We start from the raw sequence: 20688 nt of genomic DNA, 5'->3' as shown, positions 1-20688 counted from the left end.
CCTTGCTATAACGCTGGGGCAGCTTTATAGCTTTACAGTACTATTGGTTAGTCTTTAATGCCCCCTGAGGTTATGCGGCATACCACGCTTCTCGATCTGCCTTATAGCGTTGATAGATAGCACAGGCATTATTATAGCTTAATGTATTAGCCTTACTTTATGCAGCAACTGTTAATAGCCCGGCTACTGGAGAAGTCATAGTAATGGTTGTTTTGTGAATTGTTGTCTCTATTGTTATCTCCGTTGTTGTATATACTCCTGTGACCCCTGCAGAGCTAGTTGGGGATAATAAGCATGTTATTGATCTCGATACTGTATATATTACAGTATGAACTGTTATAGAGGTCTAAGTAGGGGCAACTATTATAGGGTCCTGAGTAGGAGGAATAGTTATAGAGTCCTGAGTAGGAGTCTCTGAGATATAATCCTACCGTAGAGGGTATACTTTTGACTTCCTTGTATAACCTGACTGATGACACTTTATGCATGTAGGCGGTGCCTGAGTTTGAGGTCGTAATGTATACTTAATAGCCTTAAATGCATAGGGCTTGCGCTGTGTGCTTGCCACGGGTAACACCGATGTGGCCTGAAGGTAACTAGACTGTATAGTCGGCTTAATAAGAAGTTAAGGGTTGCCGTTGCGTTAAATTCGCTAATGCGAGTGGAAATGATATATCTGTAACGGCTGATTACTATGTATTAAGGGCTGAATCGTATGAGCATATGGCAACCTAAGAGTTCTGTTGAACGAGCCCATGCAGGAGGGAAGCTTATGCAATAACCGAGATCTTTGGGACTTAATAAGCCGAAGGGCCTCGTGTAATATCTAACCACGGATATTGCTATATATTAACCCGGATAGCTTTAAAGGAAAGCTAGCCTGCTGTTTTGCCCGATTGCTATTAAGCTTAGCTAACTGATTTATTATAACTAGCTTGATATGTCTCTATGCCTTAAAGAGGTTAAGCTGGGAAGTCTTGAGATATGATTTGATTAGTTGATGAATACCCTTGCATCGTGATGTAATGAATTGGTTGAAATGAAGGTGTTGATTGACCCAGGCCTTGACGAATCTATCCTTGTAGAGATCTAGCCAGGTCTCCGTGATATAGCCAATCTGACTTATATAGTCAGGTAGATACTTCTTCTTGAATTCACTAAGCTTCTGATAGTATATATCTTCGTTACTAGAGGCAATAAGATTATGCCACAAGGAGTAGAACTCCTTCTACTTCTCTTGCCCTTTATAATCTTTCGAGTCCTTTGTAAATATATCTATGCAATGCCGTAGTATTGCCTTGTTAATATGCTATAAGCATAGTAATGATACTGACTGAGGAAAGGTAGAAGCTATAGCATTTATATAGGCAAGATACCGGTCTATAAGTATTATAGAAGGAGGGTCTATAGTTATGGCCTTATAAAGAGACTATAACCGTATAAGAACCTACTGATAGTTAGCTTCTTCCTCGCTACTGAGGAATGCAAATGCAATACAGAAAGACCGTTGGCAAGTATTAATACTAATAGCATTAAGGAGTGGCATATTATATTTATTGGTCTTATATATATAATCTAGTATTAGCACTTTAGGATAGGATTTAAGGTATTTAAGAGACTTTGGATGTGCAAATAATACTGCCGTGACTCTACTATTGTTAAGGCGTATTTGATTCCAGAAGCCCTCGGATTTAAGCTGCATTATGAGGGCATATATATTACTTTAACCTTGAATAAGCTCCTGCTTGCTTTATGCAATGCAGTTATAGATATCCTTCTGCGTAGCAAGTATTCCAGTTATATTCCTCAGATATAATGTAATAACCTTTGGTGTTATACCTGCATTCGCCAGTTGCCTGACTATTAATCTATCCGGGCTTGATATCTGACGATAAGTAGGATATGCTAGAGCGTTACTCGGCTCGTAGTTATATATATAATGACTGTAATCAGGGCGATACTTCAGAGACCACGCAGTCCTACTGGGTTCCTCTTTAGCTATCACAGAAAAGAGGCATCCTGTGTAGCGTGATGTAGTATTCCTCTTTTGTATCTTTATTGTTGAAGCAGGCTTTATGCCTCGATCACAAGTGTAGATAACCCCGGTCCTTCCGCTGGGGGTCTTCCAAGAGTTCTTGACTACGAAGGCGTAGCCTCGATCTCGGGCCTAGGCGTTAATAGCGGTGACGAGGTCCTTTCGTGAGGGAAACTCGCCTTCAGGTGGGAGGACATCATCGGGGAAGCAATTTAATATATTAATTGGATCCATTTTAAGTGCAGAATAGTGTAATAGCTTCAATTTGCTTCAATTGTAATGTCAACCGTTGAATTGGAAGGTTTGAGTTGAGGCTACGTATGCATTATGCTGTATCAAGCTTACATAAGGATATCTAGAGGCACAGCTACTGTGCCCATAAGATCACGTGGTTGAAGTCTAGAGGCACAGCTGGCTGTGCCTCTAGCGCTCGCCAGCTGTCGGGAGTTGCGGAGCTATCATGGACTAAACCGTTTACGGGGTTGACACTCATTGGATGTCTTTGCTCACAGCTTGTTGTATATCAATCTCAGGGTCGCCCTTGACTGTCGACACTGAGTTGTTGGGGCCTCGTAAACTCTTGCTTATGAAGGCGAGAAGTTTGTGACTTGTATATCATTTCCCGGCTGCCAGTAAAGCTCACTCATCCTAGCTCTCCTGCTAGAAATCGCTCAACCCTGTCTTGTCTCATTGTGGGAGCAAGCTTTTGAACAGGGGTTGGACCAATTCTTGTATGAGCACCTCCAGGTACCTTTTTGGTGTGAAAAACATGGCCAAGACGGTCTGTATAGTTGGTGAGTTGTACGTTATTTCTCTGGAAACATTTGCTGATTATGCTAGGCGCTGGTCCTTCAGGACTTGTTGCGGCCAAAACGCTATTGCACAATACTGCTCCTGGCGAGTTCAAGGTCACGGTTTTCGATGCCCAGAGAGACATCGGAGGTCTCTGGCCAACGTCAAAGACAGACGATGGACGCCAGGTCCATCCATTTATGTGGTCAAATCAGAGCAGGCATACAATGCAGTTCAGTGAACTTGCCTGGGAAGACAGCGACCCTCAACTCCCGCAGGGTTGGATGGTTGGAAGGTATCTCCGCAGATACCTCGAGCGCTTCTTGACGAATAACGAAAACTTTGAACTGAAGCTTGGTACACGAGTTGAGAGCGCAGAGCGCCCACAAGGATCGGCCAATGGTTGGGTTGTCAACGCCAAGTCAGAAGCCGGGACCGAGACCCAGAACTTTGACTACCTCTTGGTCGCTTCCGGTTTCTTTGGAAAACCTATAATACCCGAATGTTTGAAGAAAGAGACAAATATTCCGGTTACTCATAGCAGCCATTACAGGGATGTCAAGAGTCTGCTAAGCAAAGGCCGACCAGGCGGTGGCAAGATTCTTGTTGTGGGAGGACAAATGTCTGGTGTTGAGATTGCGGGAACGATTGCTGCGCACCTCTCATCTGAGGCCAATTCCCCTAATCCATCAGTGATTACGGATGTCGATAAATACAGTGTTCACCATGTCATTCAGCGTCCGATCTGGGTGTTTCCCCTCTACACCAGCCCCAAGGTAGATACAGATATACGTTTTCATTCTTAGCAAATAACTAACATAAACTTAGCCGACAAACAAAGCCGCACCTTTTCTACCGCTTGACTTTTCATCTTACAATCTCAACAACCGACCCAAGCCTCTGATTAACACACAGGGGCACATCCCTGAAGAAACAGCCAAGACTGTTCACGGAATTTACAAGGGCGTTCTTGGAACTGACCAATCCGAGTTTTCTGCTTTGCTCAAAACTGATGGCACAAACGATGACAAGCAACCCTATCTAGCTGTTAGTGAATGGTACCCTGATTTTGTCCGATCTGGATTGATCACGTTGTCAAACGGCAAGGTGGAAGATCTTGAAGGCCCTACAGCAACATTGTCCGATGGCACAAAGGTTGAAGATGTTGTAGCTGTGGTGGCGGCGACTGGATTTGATGCTTCAACCTGTATAGGCTATCTCCCTAGCGACGTACTGCAGGCACTTCAATTCTCGCCGAAGCACATCGATCAGCCTGTTGCTTTGGCTTTCCATGGAACTCACCACCCACAAGTCCCCGACTTGAGCTTCGTCGGTTTCTATCGGTCACCATACTGGGGTGTTATGCAAATGCAAGCTCGATTTGTAGCGGCCCTGTGGTCTGATAGTGTTTCACCGGGGCGTAATTCCGAGGTCTTTAAGGGCAAGCTTCGCGATGATGTTTCTATCCAGCGAACTCTCGACCTCCGAGATGACCTCCGAGTATCACAATTCCCAATGGGAGACTATCCTTACCTGATGAACGAAATTGCGGGAGCACTTGAACTTCAGATTTGCGAGCCTTTGACGCCACCGGTTCCTAACCTTCCACACAATAACCTTCCTATGAATATGCTCACGCCAGCACGATACACAAACCCAAGCGATGATCAAGACTCGAAGGACGCAGCGACAAAGTCTCTGGAGCAGACACGAAAGGATGCGACCGACGGCCTCACGACGTCGCGATTTGTTGCTCATGCTGTATTCCGAAGCCTTCTCGGTACGTGGAAATTGGAGCGCGATCTTGTCAGCAAACTACCTTCACACCCAAGTGGTCACTTCAGTGGTACGGCACAATTCCTCCTCCGCGAGAAGACGACCGACGGTTTACGATGCGCTGGCAATCCTAGCGAAGACTCCACAGATGGTGACGAGCTAGGGATGGAGTACCTCTACATCGAAGAAGGCGAGTTCAAGACAAGTCAAGGCTTCGGCTTCAAAGCTACACGCCGCTATGTATGGCGCTACAACGAGCTCAAGGACGTGCTGAGCGTCTGGTTTGCCAAGCCCGATGAGCTCAAACGTGCAGACTATCTCTTTCACGAGATTGAGTTCACTGAACCAACGGAGAAGGGATGGGCGGCGAAGGCGGGTCATTTGTGCATTGATGACTATTATGATGTCAAGTATAATTTTGCGTTTCAGGCTGTGAATCTGAAGGAATGGCAGATTGAGTATACGGTCAAGGGGCCGAAGAAGGACTATACGATTACTGGGACTTATACTCGGTAGATGGCCTGTCTTATGTAGAGGTTAAAGCAAGTAATGATAAATGACTGAGATTGAGCTGTTACGATGCATCTCCGCAGCAGGCTAGGACAGGGATATGGCCCGGGCCGATACCTATGTGGCTTTCTCCACAGCTGAATAAAGAGATGCAGGATGAGATCCGAATTAGATCACCTCGGATAGTGAGAGGTGCATCCGGAGAACGTGGAGGGACCAGTCCTTTGGGTTTCGATGCTGGTTTGGCCGGCTCTAGCATGGTAAGATTATCTGCAGCCACTCCTAGTTCCGGCTCCGAACATGTAGCCTGCGGCTCTCCTACTATCTGTGTTAGTAACATCATGGATTTCCAATGAATGAATGGTTTAAGTAAGTTCTTTATATAACTAGGTAAATGTTGATCTAAGACGAACGCACTATATAAAGCAAAATTTATTAAATTAAAGATGTTAAGTTAACCATTAATAATGATTATTCTCAATATACTAGTCTGCCACTTGTAGGCCACTGTTACAGTACCAAGGATGCCTTTAAGAGTATCGTCGTGGCTTAATGCCTGAAGCCTGGCATAGTATAGGCAGCTCTTTAGGTATGCTTCACTCTCTGCCTCCTACATTAGAATGCTTTTATTCCAGCACTATGAAAGGAAGGCATGAAAGGCAATACACTTATCGAGTGCTCATAGATCCAAGAGGAGCAAGACTGTAAAGTCATCAATGTTTATTATCGACAATTGACAGGCATAGTATTCTATAACCTTTTAGCCTAGGTAGCATGAAGGGAATAAATTTTACTAACTTTTTTATATTTTAGCTATTGCATATAGGAAAAGAACATATACTTGGCGTATAGGGAAAGAAGAAATCTTTGAAAAAGCCAGCACATACAGACCTCTTTCATAACATCGAGGGCGCTCCGATACGAGCTGAACGTACACGTATCCTTGTATAGGTATTTGAACATGGATAAACAAACCAGATCCGCGAGCCTACCAGAACAATTTCGGTCGTCATCGAGATGGAAAAACTGACGATTCTAAGATCAGGCCACCACCAAGAAGTGACTGACTGGGGGCCTCTACATCCCTTGTCCCTTGTTCCTTGCATATCGACCGATGGACGGGCCCGTGTGGGGCTCATAAACCCCGGACCCCCGGACATGGACACGGAACGATTCTGGGGTGTTGCTTTGCATAATTTTGGGTGACCTTTTAAGATTTAACTAAGAGACAGGATGAGTCAGGAACCATGGTCAACCATGGATGTATAGAGACTTTAATGTTGCCTGAGATATTTCCGTTTCATGCTGTTTAGGTATTTAGCCATGCTGCATATGGATGAACAGGAATGCGTTCCCTAAGAAACATCCGCGGATACAAAAAGTTTCGAACAATCAAGTATTGTGTCTACTCACATGTTAAAGCCCAACTCAATAGTCAGCTTTCCTGCAAGTTCCTCCTCTCACCTCAAAAAGACGCATAAACATGCTTGGCATTGGGGCTAAGAAGATCAAAATGGGCTGATCTTCCAAGGCACATGCTGACGACACCAGTATGATTGGAATCAATATACAGAGTATCAGTGGTATATATGGCCTCCTATTTTATCGTATGCTAGGCGACTGTGCTTGCCTGAGAAGTGGCTTCATCTCCTTTTTGTCTCTGTTGATAGGTAGATGGTTAAGGTTACCTAGGCAAGCTGAGTTGTCAGGCGGGGTCGCAAAAAAATAGGGACTGAAAAGGACCAGACCAAAATATTGGTATTCTCTTAAGCTACATACTCACTAAATTTGCTTTATTATTTCTATCAAGCACCAGATAAGTGCCGGTTATATGGCCCGTCTACTTGTGTTGAGGTAAATTTAAGGTATATTTATACTCGAGACGAACCTTCCCGGTGTGGAGAACGCCCAGCAACTCTCCTGCACCTTCCAAGCTTACATCCCAGCCTCAAGACCCCGCGCAATTGAGGAAAGACCTAAACATCACATAAGAATATCTACTCTCTCTTACCTACATTCATTCGATCCGATTTTCTAAACCTGATTCTTCATATTTCTTCCGTTAATTTTCATTCCAAACCTCACCCTCCCACCGCCCAAAGCCAGTCATCTCAATATGAAGCTCGCCGTATTCAGCACCAAGCCCTATGACAAGAAGTACTTGACGGCTGTTCTCAACGCCAAGCATGCTGCTTCGGGCATCGAGCTTGTCTTCCACGAATTCGCCCTTAATGAGGATACTGTCTCTCTCGTCGAGGGAGCCGATGCTATTTGTGTTTTCGTCAACGATATTGTTAACGATAATGTCATCTCAGCCCTGGCCGAATTTGGCGTCAAGGCCATTTTGCTTCGATGTGCAGGCTTCAACAACGTTGATCTCGACGCCGCACAACGACTCCGAATAATGGTCGCAAACGTTCCTTCTTACTCGCCCGAGGCTGTCGCTGAATTCGCTGTTGCTCTCATCCAGACTCTCAACCGCAAGACCCACCGCGCCTACAACCGTGTCCGTGAGGGTAATTTTGCCCTTGACGGCCTTCTCGGAAAGACCCTCTGTGGCAAGACTGTCGGTATCGTGGGTGTCGGCAAGATCGGTCTCGCCACTGCACGCATCATGAAGGGTTTCGGTTGCAGATTGCTTGCCTACGATCCTTTCCCTTCACCGGCCTTTGAGGAATATGGCGAGTACAAGGATCTCGAGGACCTTTTGCCCCAGTGCGATATCGTCAGTCTGCATTGCCCACTCATGGAAAAGACACGACACATCATCAACCGCGACACCATCTCTCTGATGAAGGAGGACGCTATGTTGGTCAACACCTCGCGGGGCGGTCTGCTCGACACCGAAGCTGTTATTCATGCACTTAAGACGAACCATATTGGTGGTCTTGCCCTCGATGTGTATGAGGCAGAAGGAGAGCTCTTCTATAACGATCATTCGTCCACCATCATCCAAGACGATAAGCTTATGCGTCTCATGACCTTCCCCAATGTGGTAGTGTGTGGCCACCAGGCCTTCTTCACTGAGGAGGCCCTTACTGAGATTGCCGAGTGTACTCTCAGCAATCTCGAGGAATGGATAGAGAGCAAGACGAGCAAGAACTCACTGACCAAGGATCCTAAGCTGCGACGTCGTGACTCACTGCCCGTCCGCGCCATTTAAATGTGGCCTTGTTTCTTTCCCAGTTGCTATTGTTTGTCGTTGCTGCGCATCGGAAAGGGAGGATTGGAGATCCACTCGAACCGCTAATTGCCTATGTTCTTATCCGCACTTGCTCTCATTCTTTTATCGTCATTCCAGTCTTGGTATGGTGAAAGAGCTCTAGTGGGGGAGATCAAGAGAGACGGTCCTTTGCCATGTGCTACACTTAAAGTGGATCTTAAAGATTCTGATGCGACCCATCTCGTCACCGAAGTGCACCGACGCAAGTCAAGGTTGCATGAGCCTTTCATTATCCCCTGGAATTCCCATTTCTATGGATCCTGGTGCTTCTGGGTGCATCAAAACTTTATTACGTGGTTTTCGTACATTTCGGTATTGGTTCTACAGTTAGAGGGAAATGGCTGGGCTAGACAAGGTCATCATTGTTTCGCTGGGAAAGGTACTGCACGCTTTCATCAAAGAGCATACTATATGGATACTGGTAGTTGAGTTTATTCATTAAAACAGTCCTAAGTTCAAAAGGTATTGTGCTAAATATTCAAGTACATTCCAACTTTTCCGTGCATATCCAATTCCATATGCAAGTCCTGTCCACGTATTATTACCATCCAATCTCTTCCCCACCTCAATCTAAGTCCAAGTCTATATTCGGAGTGAACCAGTCCATCTAGGGCACGATAACAGGAAGCCATATCTCATTGATTGAGTAGCTTAAGGATTGCTCACGTAGCTTCGAGCACGGCGCAAGTCTTCATTATCAGAATCATTGCGAACCTGACCGCCCGAGGCGTTGTGTCCCTTGACCTTTTCAATATCATCAACGCTCTCGTCCTCGCCAGCGTAAGCGTACTTGCTGCGCTCTCGAATCTTAGCACCATATTTCCAGAACATGAAAGGAATAGCACAGCACGCAAGGCCGAGGAAGGCCAGAAGACTCGAGGCCCACTGATCGCCGAGGCGCTCGTACATCTGCTCAGTGAAGAGAACGACGGCAGCACCCCAGAAACTTCGGATACAAGTCTTTGCGGCGAGAGCAGAAGCGGCTTGGTGCTGGTAAGAATCGACAAGGTAGTTGTTGGCAGAGTTGTAGAGGAAGATGAAGCCGAAACCGACGGGGAAACCACCCATGGCTGGGCCGGCCCAGGAGAGATCTGTATACGAAGTCCAGGCAAAGATGAAGAGACCGATTGGGATACACCAGCATGAAATCATCATGGGAATCAGACGGACCTCGGCGGGAGGATTGCCATTGTGCTTCTTCACAAGTGTGATGTAGTGCTTGTTGACGAAGGGAGCACAGAAAGCAGACATAATAACACCAACTGCAATGGGAATGAACATGAGACCAGTCTTTCCAGCAGAGTATCCCTTGCCCTTTTGGTAGATAATGGGGTAGGCGACGAAAAACATGTACAAGAGACCGTAGAGGACACTCATGTACAGAGAAATGAGACAAACGATGAGTTCGCCAAAGAGGAGCTGGAAAGGTCGGATGAGGAAGATTCGAAGGCGTTCAGAAATGGGGCGCAGATCGAGCTCTTGCTCGGTTACATGGTCGGTCTCTCCAGTTTCGGCTCGGAGCTTGCGAGCACGACGGGCCAGGATAGTTGGGGCGTAAGTCTCGGGGACGGTAAAGGTAATAAGGACCCAGACGACGAAGGCGAGGATGAGCTGGATCCAGTAGAGCCATCGCCAACCAGCGGCATCGGAGAGGAAACCACCAATGAGAGGACCAACTAGGCATCTGTTAGTATATGTGCTATAAAGGGTTGATAATAGTTGACTTACTAGCAGGACCGATAAAGGGAGCGGCAGAGAACGCGGCCATGGGAACACCACGCTCTTCGTTCTTCCAAAGATCGGCAAGTGTGCCACCAACAAGAGTCATGGGCGCAGAGAAAGCAATGCCGTCAATGGCACGGCAGACGAGAAGAGTCTCAATGTTGTTGGCCACAGCGCAAGGGATGATGAAGATGACAGCAATGAAGAGAGTAGAACCGTAGATAATCCTTCGTCCGTAAATCTCAGATAAGGGCGCAAAAGCCATGGGTCCAACACCGAAACCCACAACAAACAGACTGACACTCGCAAGAGCAAGCTCATTACTAACATTAAGATCCCTCGTCACACCAGCGATATCAGCGGTGATGATGGACGAGCATAAGGCGACGACAAAACAAGTCAGCGCAACACACATGGTGCACCACCACTTATACGCCTTGCTCCAGTTCTTGGGATTCTCAGGGTCTCCCGGTGTGAAGGTGACGAGCTTGTAGCGGCGTTCCGTTCCGGGCTCGTGGTTTGTGGACTTTCGAGCGATCTCTTCAGGCTGAACGGGACCGGGGATAGCACCGCCGGGGACTTCAACGCGGTACTCATCGAGGTTGGCGTTTGCGCTGAGGGTACGGTAGGGGAGATCGATATCGAGGTCTGGATCTCGGTGTTCCTTCTGGGAGCCGTCCCTTGAGTGGGAGTGGCTGTGAGAAAGGGAGCGGCGGACACGGGACATTGTGCTCTGGTGAGTGTTCAAAGGAGCAAACGTTGCTTCGTCTGGACGGGCTTCATTATCGAGGGTTGTCGAGGATCTACTTGAGTTTGGTTGATCCATTTTGTGTATATGAGCAGAGTATCCAACTCTGGGGTATTGATTAAGTGTATAAAGAAGTATGAAAGTGCAAGATGAGAATCAAGTCAATGTTTCACCCAAGCTTTGTTTGAATACAGATAGATAGAAAGATTTCATGTTCAAAAACGAGGGGACCAAGCCCACCTCTATATACCTACTCTCTTCTTTATAAAGAGTAGTAAAAAACGATGAAATACAGACTCCACTTGATAACGCCGCACCCGATTACCGGGTCTGCACCGTGGATAGTGGATACCGCCACCCGGACCTAAAAGGTCCACTTTAACGGATTACCGTGCGGCTCATTCCGAGGACCTGAACAAAGACTCTCACAGGCACAGGCACAGGCATAAACAGGGGCAGGGGTTTAATAAGAATAAATTGAATGGGGATATTTCGGTGTTGTATTGCAGGTGCAATATAGTCTTCTTTCATCAGGCAATATTTTCCTCATCCTTGTCACTTCCAGAGCCTCATTATCAGCCATGAACCTTCCTCTCCTCTTCTTTCTTTCAACTATTTTTCTTCAATTTTGCTTAGCACGCACTCTCATACTTGTCTCAACTTTAGTCCTCGGTCTCTCTCCGTCACTTTCAAGAGCTTGACGGACGTTGTTGATTCTCCACCTCGGACCCGATGTGGATCCAAATTACTTCTCTAGTCATCGCCCGTCATCGGAACCTGTGGGCTGAACCTCCAACTAACAAGACGAGCTAAAGACTCAAGCTTCTCGCTAACGTCATTAATGCGACCTTGATCCCTGTTCGCTTGACGGTAATAACACTGGTAATTACTTCAAAAAAGAATCATGTTGTTATTGATGTTATCTATCAACTGCTGACTGATAATGCAATTTCTGTCCTTCCCGAGTATCACCGAATCTGTCTGTCTCCCCTGTCAACATGTTATCGCCAACTCAGCTTAACCAAGTTCCACGTCGAACCTCGTGATTCCATTCAGCGCTACACTGACCATGCCTCCACTGTTGTCACTTTCTAATATTCTCGTAGCAGGGCCACAGTATCTTCCAGCTTGTGGTACTGGAACAGTCGTATCTGTCTTCATCGACAGGATCGCCTCTAGATTCGTGACAGGCCCCATCGTCACTTTTGGCGTTGAAACAACCTGATCGTCGTCGGTCATGCTGCAGTCGCCGTTAGAATCGACATGTCGTAAACTTCCATCTGGCTGAACAATCACACGGCTAGAGATTTCTTCACGCCCGTCATGTAAAATCCACGCCCGCGCCCACCCTTGTGCGCTGAACGCCCAAAGGACAGTGTCAAGTCCTAAATCCAAGGCAAGCTCCACTAGGTTGTGACACCTGGCAACAGGCTGTCCTCGAATTTCGAACGGACGATGCACCGTCGTTTCTGCTGAGGCATCATCTGCAAAATGAATGTTGTTGCTGCTTCCTTTGGTCCGCGTGCCCGCTTCATCCATCAGTAGGTCGCCTTCTCTCTCATCCCGGTTTGCTGTCACACACCATTGACGACATCTACCTTCTGATATGACGGCAAACATACTAGAGGGCACTATGTAAAGGACGATCATCTGCATGTTCATGTCCAAACTCTTGGGTGGATCAAAGTTTAAAGGTATCACACCAGCACCCTCCTCCATAGAACCTATGCAATCGTCTCCACCGCCAGCCGAAAACGTTGCCATAACACAGAGGTTATGCCGTGTGTCGAACTCGGCTGTGTACAGCAGAGGTAGCGAGGAATCAGACGGGGGACGGAATCGGGCCTCGCAAATTAAGCGATCCGGGGGCCCAGCTAGTGCATCGGCGCCCAAGGAAAGGGTCCCTATACAGGGATCTGTGTACAAAAAGTGACAACCATCGCTCAGTGGAACGGCTCGGTAGTGATCCATGATACGGCTGGTGGAAAGGCCAGCATGTTTCTATCCTTGTTGGTCTTGAATGCCGTGTGTTTTTGTCGATAAGCGTTGGCGCAGCAGATCAGTTACTTTGATGTATCCACTCATCGAGTCCATTACCGTTAACTTGACATAGACGGAATGGGTAGTTATAAAACGATGGTATGACGCGCTCGTGGCGAAGAAGTTGAGATTATAATATTGCTAAGATGTTGGAAGAGAAAGGAAGAGGGACTACTGGGGAGGTTACCTTAGTAACGCGCTGCCAGAACAACTGAGCATATCAATCAAGGCAAGACCTACTTCGCTGCTGACACGGAGTTGAAATACGCATATGCCAAAAGCGGAAGGACCTATCAACTGCCACTCTTTGAACATTACTGGGAGATACGCAGAATCAGCTCGATTTCAAAGTTGACCGCCTGTGTACAACTGATCTATCTTAGCATGGCATTTACTACTTGACTAACGTGTACTGTTTTAAACAAAAAAAGACATAACTATACTTATTCAAACTTCCGAAGCCAAAGCAAGCGCCGTAGTCATGCACGCGCGCGTCAAATACCCTCATTAAACATTATTTCCACCGTTGTCTCGCCAAACATTCTCATCGCCTATGCCAAGCGTGCTATCAACACCCTGCAGAATAGGTTGCTGGCTCTCTTGTGTCGACTGCGTCTCCTCTGTAATGATTGGGGGAGGTGGCTCATCGTAAATCCATGGCTGTGGAAGTCTGTGGCGGCGTTAGCTACTGGCAAAGATGGCTTTTCAAGGGCTACTTACGGAGCAACAAGGCTAGGGTTAACAAACTGCATTCCCCTCTCCTTATACTCATCTAGCGTACTTCCTCGGCGAAGAAGCGCCTGCGAAGGTCGAACTATACTTTCATCTTCGAATGCATCGTCCATTGCAGCTGCATCAGATGAGTCCTCGTCTGCCCTGATCGCGCGAAGGGCAATGTACTTGGTCAAAGGTTCATACCGGCGCTTGATATAATAACTATACCAAACGGAAAGCGGAATCAGCGGTAGGATGCAAGCAGATTGAATGAATGCCTCCCCTATGGCAATTCGGCCCACCATGACGAGCTCAAAAACAAGTAATCCAACGATGACGCGGTAGCATATTATTCTCCATGCACCCCCGGTAGCATGTTGAGGTTGGTCCATCGCGTAAAGTACCATGTACTTGAAAGCGAAATAACCCAGGACAAAGTAAATCAATCCGATAATGAGAATGATAAAGCCAAGATTCAGAACACTGTAGATGATGCACAGGTTGAATACGAGCAGTGAAGTCGGGAGGAAGAAGCCATACTGGAAAACCGGGGGCTTCTTGAGCTCAAGAGCATCGCGAGGCGTTTTGGAAAGCCATTTGAGGAAAGGGTGGAGGAATACGCTTCCTGCCTCGAGAATTCGGAAGGGCATGAGACCGATGCCCTGCAGCATGATGAAGCAAGTATAGAAAACTGCAAGGTTTTCCACATCCCCGGCTATAACTTTTGGAATCTGGCTTGTGTCCTTAGCAAACTTCTGCAACTCGCTCCACCATGCGAGTCCAGACGTTGAGATCGCGAAGACGAAAAAGGTGTTGAAGAAGGTAAAGAAGTAGTTTTTAGAAATGACCGAGAGCTCCACGTCTCCTTGTGAGATCATTCCTTGCTGGTTGGAGAGAAAATCGTACAAATAGGGAACAGCAACGTTAAGAAGTGAGACGACCAGTGCTGGTAAACCGGTTGAGGCCAAAGAGTAGATAATGGTGTGTTCTCTCAGCCATTTACCTACTGCAGGCGCTGCCTCATTGATTGCACATGGGGTTAACAAACCAGCCAAGAAAGCGGTAGGGGTAATGAAGACAAGAGTGACGACCGTGATAAGAACTGTGACAGTCCAAGACCTAAGACGGCGGATACCACGAGGAGCGTACGTATTCCTCCAGACAAGATCCGAAGGTGCCGGCGTTAGCTTTGTCAAAAGGCGTCCCGGCCTGGGGTCAATGCGTGCTTGGATGGCCATTTGACACGATGCAACAGAATCCATGGTAACAATCGCCATGTCTGTGGGTGTGTACGACTGCTTGCGAGCCTCGGTGACCTTAGCATCTAATCTTCGAAGTCGTTCCTCGTAGTAATCGATGGCATCCACATTGCGTGATCGCAGGCCAAGAGTACCATAGCGTATGTTAACTTTGGGTCTCCCTTCATCTCCTGAATCCCAGGGCTGTTGCTCAGAATCCAAGAGTCGCCCATTCTCCCCAGCTGCCTCACCGTCTCCATCATCTTGAGGACCGTTCTGGGATACTCCATTGCCACGTCTTCTCTGAGACCCGTTGTCTTTTGTCTTTTGCCGCTGTTGTTTGAGAAAGGTGGCCCAGGCACCCTCGAGACATCTTAGTGCAGTGTCTCTCGCATCCACAAGATCGTCAAGCTTTTTCCAATCCCGGCAAATCATAACTTTGTCGACAGTACCGATCTCCAATTTTTCAATAAGGTTCTTGATTGCTTCTTCCGATCGAAGATCTTCCGGTATTCCGGTAAGGCGAAATGTCCTATCCGTAACAGTGGATTGGGAACCAAGATAGTCCTGGCGAAACTTGATAATGCGATGGGTTTCGAGGTTAAGGTAGTAGATTGTCAGCCCGACAAAGAAGTAGGTGAAGAAAACATAAGCCCACATCCAGGTCTTTATCCAGCTCTTATCTTTACCGTCGCCCTTGCCTTTGAGTACATCGATATAGCTCGGGTTGTCATAAAACGCATCAAAGCCGACCGCTTGATTGTCACTTCTACCTCCCACGGGAAGCCTAAAACCTTCATATATATGATTTATCGGCCAGAGCACAAGGGTGGCCAAGAATGCCATAATAACAAAGAGTCGAATGGCCATCTTGAAGAAGCTAAGAAACTATGAATTGTCAGCATTGATCTGGCGCAGTCTGAACGATTCATTGGGTCGTACCACAAAGGCATCAAGTCCAGCGGAAGCCAGAACTTGCTCTTCGGTGATCCTGTAGAGTGTAGGTATCCATCCGAATGTGGTATCAGAAAGATTAGGTAGACCGAGTCGGTGATCGAGGCGACGTTTTCGCGCAGCATAAAGGGCAGGCCATCGTGGACGTAGAAACTGAGGAAGAGTTAGTATTGTGTGTTTCTGCTGTTTAAGCTATACAAAGTATATGACAATGTATGCTCGTTCGAGTATGGGAAGACATACGCAGAAGAGGAAGAAGGCCGAAATACCAATGGCCAAAGACAATACCAACTGGACCTCGAGACTCTTCCCGAGATCAGGTTTGACTGCGGCATCTCCTGAGCATTTTCCTTTATCTTTCTCATCCCCCTCCATCATGATCATCTCGAGAGACATGATGATGGCTTGTAGATGGGAAACTTGGCGGTTGATGCGCTGAGATGCAAGGCTGAGCTCAATTCACGTTGGATTGTGGCGCCTGACGCATAATAACCGATGACGTACGGAGACGGTGAGGAAGAAGACCCACATGAGCTTGGCTTTGCTGAGTCAACATTCATGCAAATCGACTTACCCTGGAGGGAATATGTAGCCGGCAATTTTTTATCTTAGTAGGTAGATAGGTACTTATATTGAAGGAAGAAGTGGTACTAAGCTAGCTGCTGAGCAGCTCTAATAGCGCTCTTGTATGTGTGAGAACAAGGTTGCTTCCTTGAACCGTTGTAGAATGAGGGACAAAGTTAATATTGATTTTAGAGAATTCATGTACAACCACCAAATCTTAACAGGCATAGAACCAATAATGCCACCAAAAAAGATGCCAAACTACTCCAGGTTCCTGGGTATCCATAATGATACATTTGCCCTATATACTTAGTTGGTGAAACACTTTATATTAATCTTGACCGATAATACCAGTGTCTTCAGCAGTATTACTCTAAAAACAGTAAGGAGAAAACAGCAATCAAGTTCGGCAAAGAACGTAGGACTCATCATCGATCCCAAACCCTTATAAACGAAAAGGTATCAACCTGGTTTCAACCGTCCTTATACAATACTGACCCGTAATAGCCATGGTTATGGTCACCACAGACTAAGAACCCATTAACCGCAGATATCTATGAACTACATATATATCTTTCGTAAGTTCAAATATTGTACCAGGAGTCGACATCATCATACAATGATCTCGTAATGCGTGTCGACTCACCAATGACATGACCAGGCTCTGAATCCGAATGATCAGTGTCCAACTGATCAGTGCTTGTCGGTATCTCAGGCAGGTCAACCAAAGCACTGTGCTGAGGATGAAGTCGTGCATCATCGAAAAAGACCCAAGCGCGTTGCCTGTAACATTCCCAGGCTTCAGTGGTGGGACAGTTGTCCTGCCATATCATTCGGGCACAAAGATCAGGAACATGTCTACCATTTTTGAAGTCTTCCCATATCGTGGTCACACGTGCCTTGTGCACATCGTCCAGCTCACCGTGATCCCAACCTTTGAGCCTGCATAGAAGATTACGGAGCCGTTCTGGCTCTTCTTGATCCTCTCTCGCTTTCCTTGCGTCATATAAGAGTTCTGTCACAACGCCAAAGCCATACTCCCCAAGCCTGTCCATTACCTGCGTGGGCAAGGACCACTTCTTGGCCTGGAACATCACCCAGCCCATCCTTTGGAACGAATGGTGTGCAGGCCTGAGTCCCGGCGGACATAATAGATGTGAAGAGTCAGTAGCTGGTAGTCGGATACCGTCCCATTGGGCATAATGGGCCGCGTATAAACTTGAAACATATGTTTGAACACACCGGATGGCCTCATCTTCCCATGAGAGAAACGGTCGACCCTCTCGTTGGCTTAACCGGGGTGGGGGCGTATAGCTGCTGTCCACTGTTGCCTTGTAGAAACGAATTCTATTCATAAGCTCGTATCGCAAGAACGCCCAGAGGAGACGTCTTCGACCTACCACGCCGAAAGAGCCCAAATCAAAATCGCTCTTAAGCGGTTCGCCTTTGAAGAATGTACCGTCATCTGAAAGCCGTGGGAGTCCGCAGTATGCTCGTGGGAGGTAATACGACGTTACCTTCAACATATAGTCGTGGATATACTTTCGTAGGTAATAGTACAACTCTCTTGTTTTCGTGAAGAAACCATGGTTCCCTTCTCTCGCGTCGATCAACCAATCGCCTATTTCGTACCGTTACCACTTGGCTATAAGAGTTGGTACAAATGTCTTTGCAAAACGGGGATCTCGGTTGCTTGAAGGAAATAGCACTATGGCGAAGGCGTCTTGAAGGCTTTCCTCATCGACATTAGCCAATATCAGGTCTAAGGTGATCTTACGCTTGAAAGAGACGCCACAGGATTCGAGGCCTCTAATGTTGTTGGGTTCCTCCGTTTCGGTCCATGGGAAAGCGCAATTGACCCGTGTTGGGCCAGGATTCGGAGCAGTCTCAAAGGAATTGTACCGGGGACAAGACATCTTTTCTCTTTGCGTTTAGAAATAGATATGTAGAGTTGATGCTCTCAGCTATTTCGAGATGAGAAGACTGATTGATGTTGTGGAAGAGTCTTGTTGGAGTGATAGTTTGGTAGCATTGTGCAGATGAGTATGCCTTTAAATAATAACCCGACATCTAGAGACTTTGAAAGTGGTGCTTCTTGAGCGAGTATTCTGAACTCTATAAGAGTTTTAGAACTCTAGTCAAAATATAAACCCTATTCTGAGCTAGAATTTAGTTTTGGGTGTGTTTGAGGCCAAGCGTTGAAGATAAGATAGGTCATGCCTTGAGATTTCCCACATGATATATGCTTGAAATCCGAAAGAGTACACAACCTTGCGGCGTTATTAAAGGCACTGTTAATACACTTTGAATGTTTCGCTTAAGATCTTCTTCTAGGCTTCTAGAAGCCTTCCACACCGCGTATTATCTGCAAGTGAGTTTGACAAGTTCTGCTAATCACCTCCCCCTATGAATCTTTGATATAAACTCCAATATTACCGCAGTCTGTAGATCATAGATGAGAAGCTTTTAGTTCCTTTCATCCTCAATAGGAATAGAAAACTACTTTTTCTTTCTCCAAAATTTTGTTGATTAAGTTGCGGTCCCAACAGACTGGCTTGTTGAAGTCAGAAAGGCATACTTCTGTAGTATGAACAAATCTGGATAGATTTGTGGCTGGGGTGTCAGCTAGCTTGGTCGGGTTGTGCTTCTGGGTCTAGTGTCCTAATGCTTCCTTAATCCTTGCAGCCTTGCAAGTCCGTTGGGATATCTATTCTGCCGTATCGGCCCTGATCGGTGCACATACGATTCTATTAACCATAGGGTGCCACTTCGAACTTGATGTTCAATTTTATGTTTGCGGTATTTTAACTGATAACTAACTAGGATAATCTAGAATAGTTCGAAAGTGCATTGTTTGCGTGGAATGAGAGATCTAAAGCTTCTGTTTTCAAAAGAACTTTTGTCTGTATATATCTCGCTCAGAGCAGGAGAAACTTCTTGGACGAAAGAGATACCTCGATGATGCCAATCTATTTGATGCTAGGTTGCTTATTATTTACGTATATCAATAACGAAGAAGCCATCATGTAAACCATTACTGAGCATTCTCAGACCATGCATTGCCATCATCCAAATAAGCCGTCATTTCGACTGTATCCTTGTTGTTCTTACCTGGGCCATTCTGACTCCTTCATACCCAGTCGGACAATATTAGTTAGCGTTACATTTAGGATCAAGAACCTCTGGTAAATAATATCGAAGAAAGGAAAGGGCGCCTCGTCACATGTTTCCATGGACCCTGCTCTGTCTCAACCTCTCGTCAATTCCACCCATTTCATTATTCCCTCGGCCTCAGCATCGTAACGACATGGGTAAGCTTCTATCGTCAGATCATGCCATGTGGGACTGAAGTTATTGACATGCTAAATAAGCCCATAATCTCCACAGTTGACTAACGGCTTCACTCCCGTCGGGAACAACGTACATTTACCTATTAATTGCGATGAAGTAGGAGGCGTTACTGAGTCAATTGCTTAGATATGGACCGCGAACACTAGTAGATATGTAGAATACACAGCACCAGATGATCGTATCAGCTATTGCAGATAGGAAGAAATTAAACGTCATCCAATTTTTATCTTTTTTCGTTACAAAGAATCTTATCTGATCTACGGTAATCGTTGGTGGTGTGTAGTCCAAAAAAGACGCTAGCAAACTTGTGCCTTGCATCGGCCAGGGCTGAAGAGCCTCATGTCAAATCCATTGAGGCTCAAAGATGATGTGAGAAAATCTTGTTAGCTCGACGCCAGTAAAAGAGGCTATCGGAAGATCAACGGGCAAGCTTCGTCACAAACCAGGTGTTGAATAGGAATCTATACACCCGCTGGTTTCACCCACAACAATTATTTACTATCCGTTCGGACGATTGGAGGCTCTCGCATCGTTGGCTCATATTTAACAGATAATTATCAGACTCAACAACATATCCTTGGAGGCTAACAGACCACAATTCTTATATACGCATTTAGATCGGTTAATCTTTCATTACCTTGGACCAGATGGTGCGCGGGTCTATTACTAGCTTCTCCTTAATCGGACTATCGGATCAGATAAAAGAAACTACAGCGAGTATCCCTGCGTCGCAAAAGACCCTTTGCTGCAGCCAGAGTTCGGTATTGATCTGATTAAGATAATGATCGTCCTCCCTGGTTTTTTTTTTTTAACAAATTAATTCCTTGACGATGGGATACTTGGAAAGGATTCTCATCCATCCTACCCACGCTGCGATGCAATAAACACTCCACTTCGCTCCTTCAGTCCGCCCAGCGACATAGGAACCATGAGTTGATAACCCTTCATAGTGCTTCGTTGCGAAATATTTCTGTACCGGCCCGCTTGGCATTAGTCCGACTTCCGAACGGGTGACTGGCAT

General features: G+C 46.3%; 6 protein-coding genes across 6 annotated transcripts; 2 read left to right on the top strand and 4 right to left on the bottom strand.

Moving 5' to 3' along the window:
• The first annotated feature begins 2491 nt into the window (after window positions 1–2491).
• Window positions 2492–5559, top strand: EDB82DRAFT_508522 (uncharacterized protein). Its single transcript, XM_025728342.2, has 3 exons — window positions 2492–2829; window positions 2876–3603; window positions 3656–5559. The coding sequence occupies exons 1-3, from the start codon at window positions 2769–2771 to the stop codon at window positions 5117–5119; spliced, it is 2253 nt and encodes a 750-aa protein (XP_025582718.2). The 5' UTR covers window positions 2492–2768; the 3' UTR covers window positions 5120–5559.
• A 1317-nt stretch (window positions 5560–6876) lies between these two features.
• Window positions 6877–8747, top strand: EDB82DRAFT_508510 (uncharacterized protein). Its single transcript, XM_025728341.2, has one exon. It carries the CDS (start codon window positions 7230–7232, stop codon window positions 8274–8276), a length of 1047 nt encoding a protein of 348 aa, XP_025582717.1. The 5' UTR covers window positions 6877–7229; the 3' UTR covers window positions 8277–8747.
• Window positions 8748–11083, bottom strand: EDB82DRAFT_508508 (major facilitator superfamily domain-containing protein). Its single transcript, XM_025728340.2, has 2 exons — window positions 10065–11083; window positions 8748–10012 (listed from the first exon to the last, which is right to left on the bottom strand). The coding sequence occupies exons 1-2, from the start codon at window positions 10882–10884 to the stop codon at window positions 8988–8990; spliced, it is 1845 nt and encodes a 614-aa protein (XP_025582716.1). The 5' UTR covers window positions 10885–11083; the 3' UTR covers window positions 8748–8987.
• A 617-nt stretch (window positions 11084–11700) lies between these two features.
• Window positions 11701–13230, bottom strand: EDB82DRAFT_261747 (uncharacterized protein). The gene is made up of 2 exons (XM_025728339.2): window positions 13087–13230; window positions 11701–13020 (listed from the first exon to the last, which is right to left on the bottom strand). Exon 2 carries the CDS (start codon window positions 12775–12777, stop codon window positions 11824–11826), a length of 954 nt encoding a protein of 317 aa, XP_025582715.1. The 5' UTR covers window positions 12778–13020; window positions 13087–13230; the 3' UTR covers window positions 11701–11823.
• A 123-nt stretch (window positions 13231–13353) lies between these two features.
• On the bottom strand, window positions 13354–16148 carry EDB82DRAFT_478294 (uncharacterized protein; the record flags this gene model as incomplete). Its single annotated transcript, XM_025728338.1, has 4 exons — window positions 13354–13516; window positions 13567–15686; window positions 15741–15905; window positions 15996–16148. 4 exons carry the CDS (start codon window positions 16146–16148, stop codon window positions 13354–13356), a joined length of 2601 nt encoding a protein of 866 aa, XP_025582714.1.
• A 708-nt stretch (window positions 16149–16856) lies between these two features.
• Window positions 16857–18232, bottom strand: EDB82DRAFT_478293 (uncharacterized protein; the record flags this gene model as incomplete). The annotated part of the gene is made up of 3 exons (XM_065608106.1): window positions 16857–16870; window positions 16963–17937; window positions 18094–18232. The coding sequence occupies 3 exons, from the start codon at window positions 18230–18232 to the stop codon at window positions 16857–16859; spliced, it is 1128 nt and encodes a 375-aa protein (XP_065464140.1).
• Between the last annotated feature and the right edge of the window lie 2456 nt (window positions 18233–20688).

Source organism: Fusarium venenatum, assembly GCF_020744135.1.
Source record: "Fusarium venenatum strain MPI-CAGE-CH-0201 chromosome Unknown EDB82scaffold_3, whole genome shotgun sequence".
NCBI lineage: Eukaryota > Fungi > Ascomycota > Sordariomycetes > Hypocreales > Nectriaceae > Fusarium > Fusarium venenatum.
This window is presented reverse-complemented; position numbering and strand designations above follow the sequence as displayed.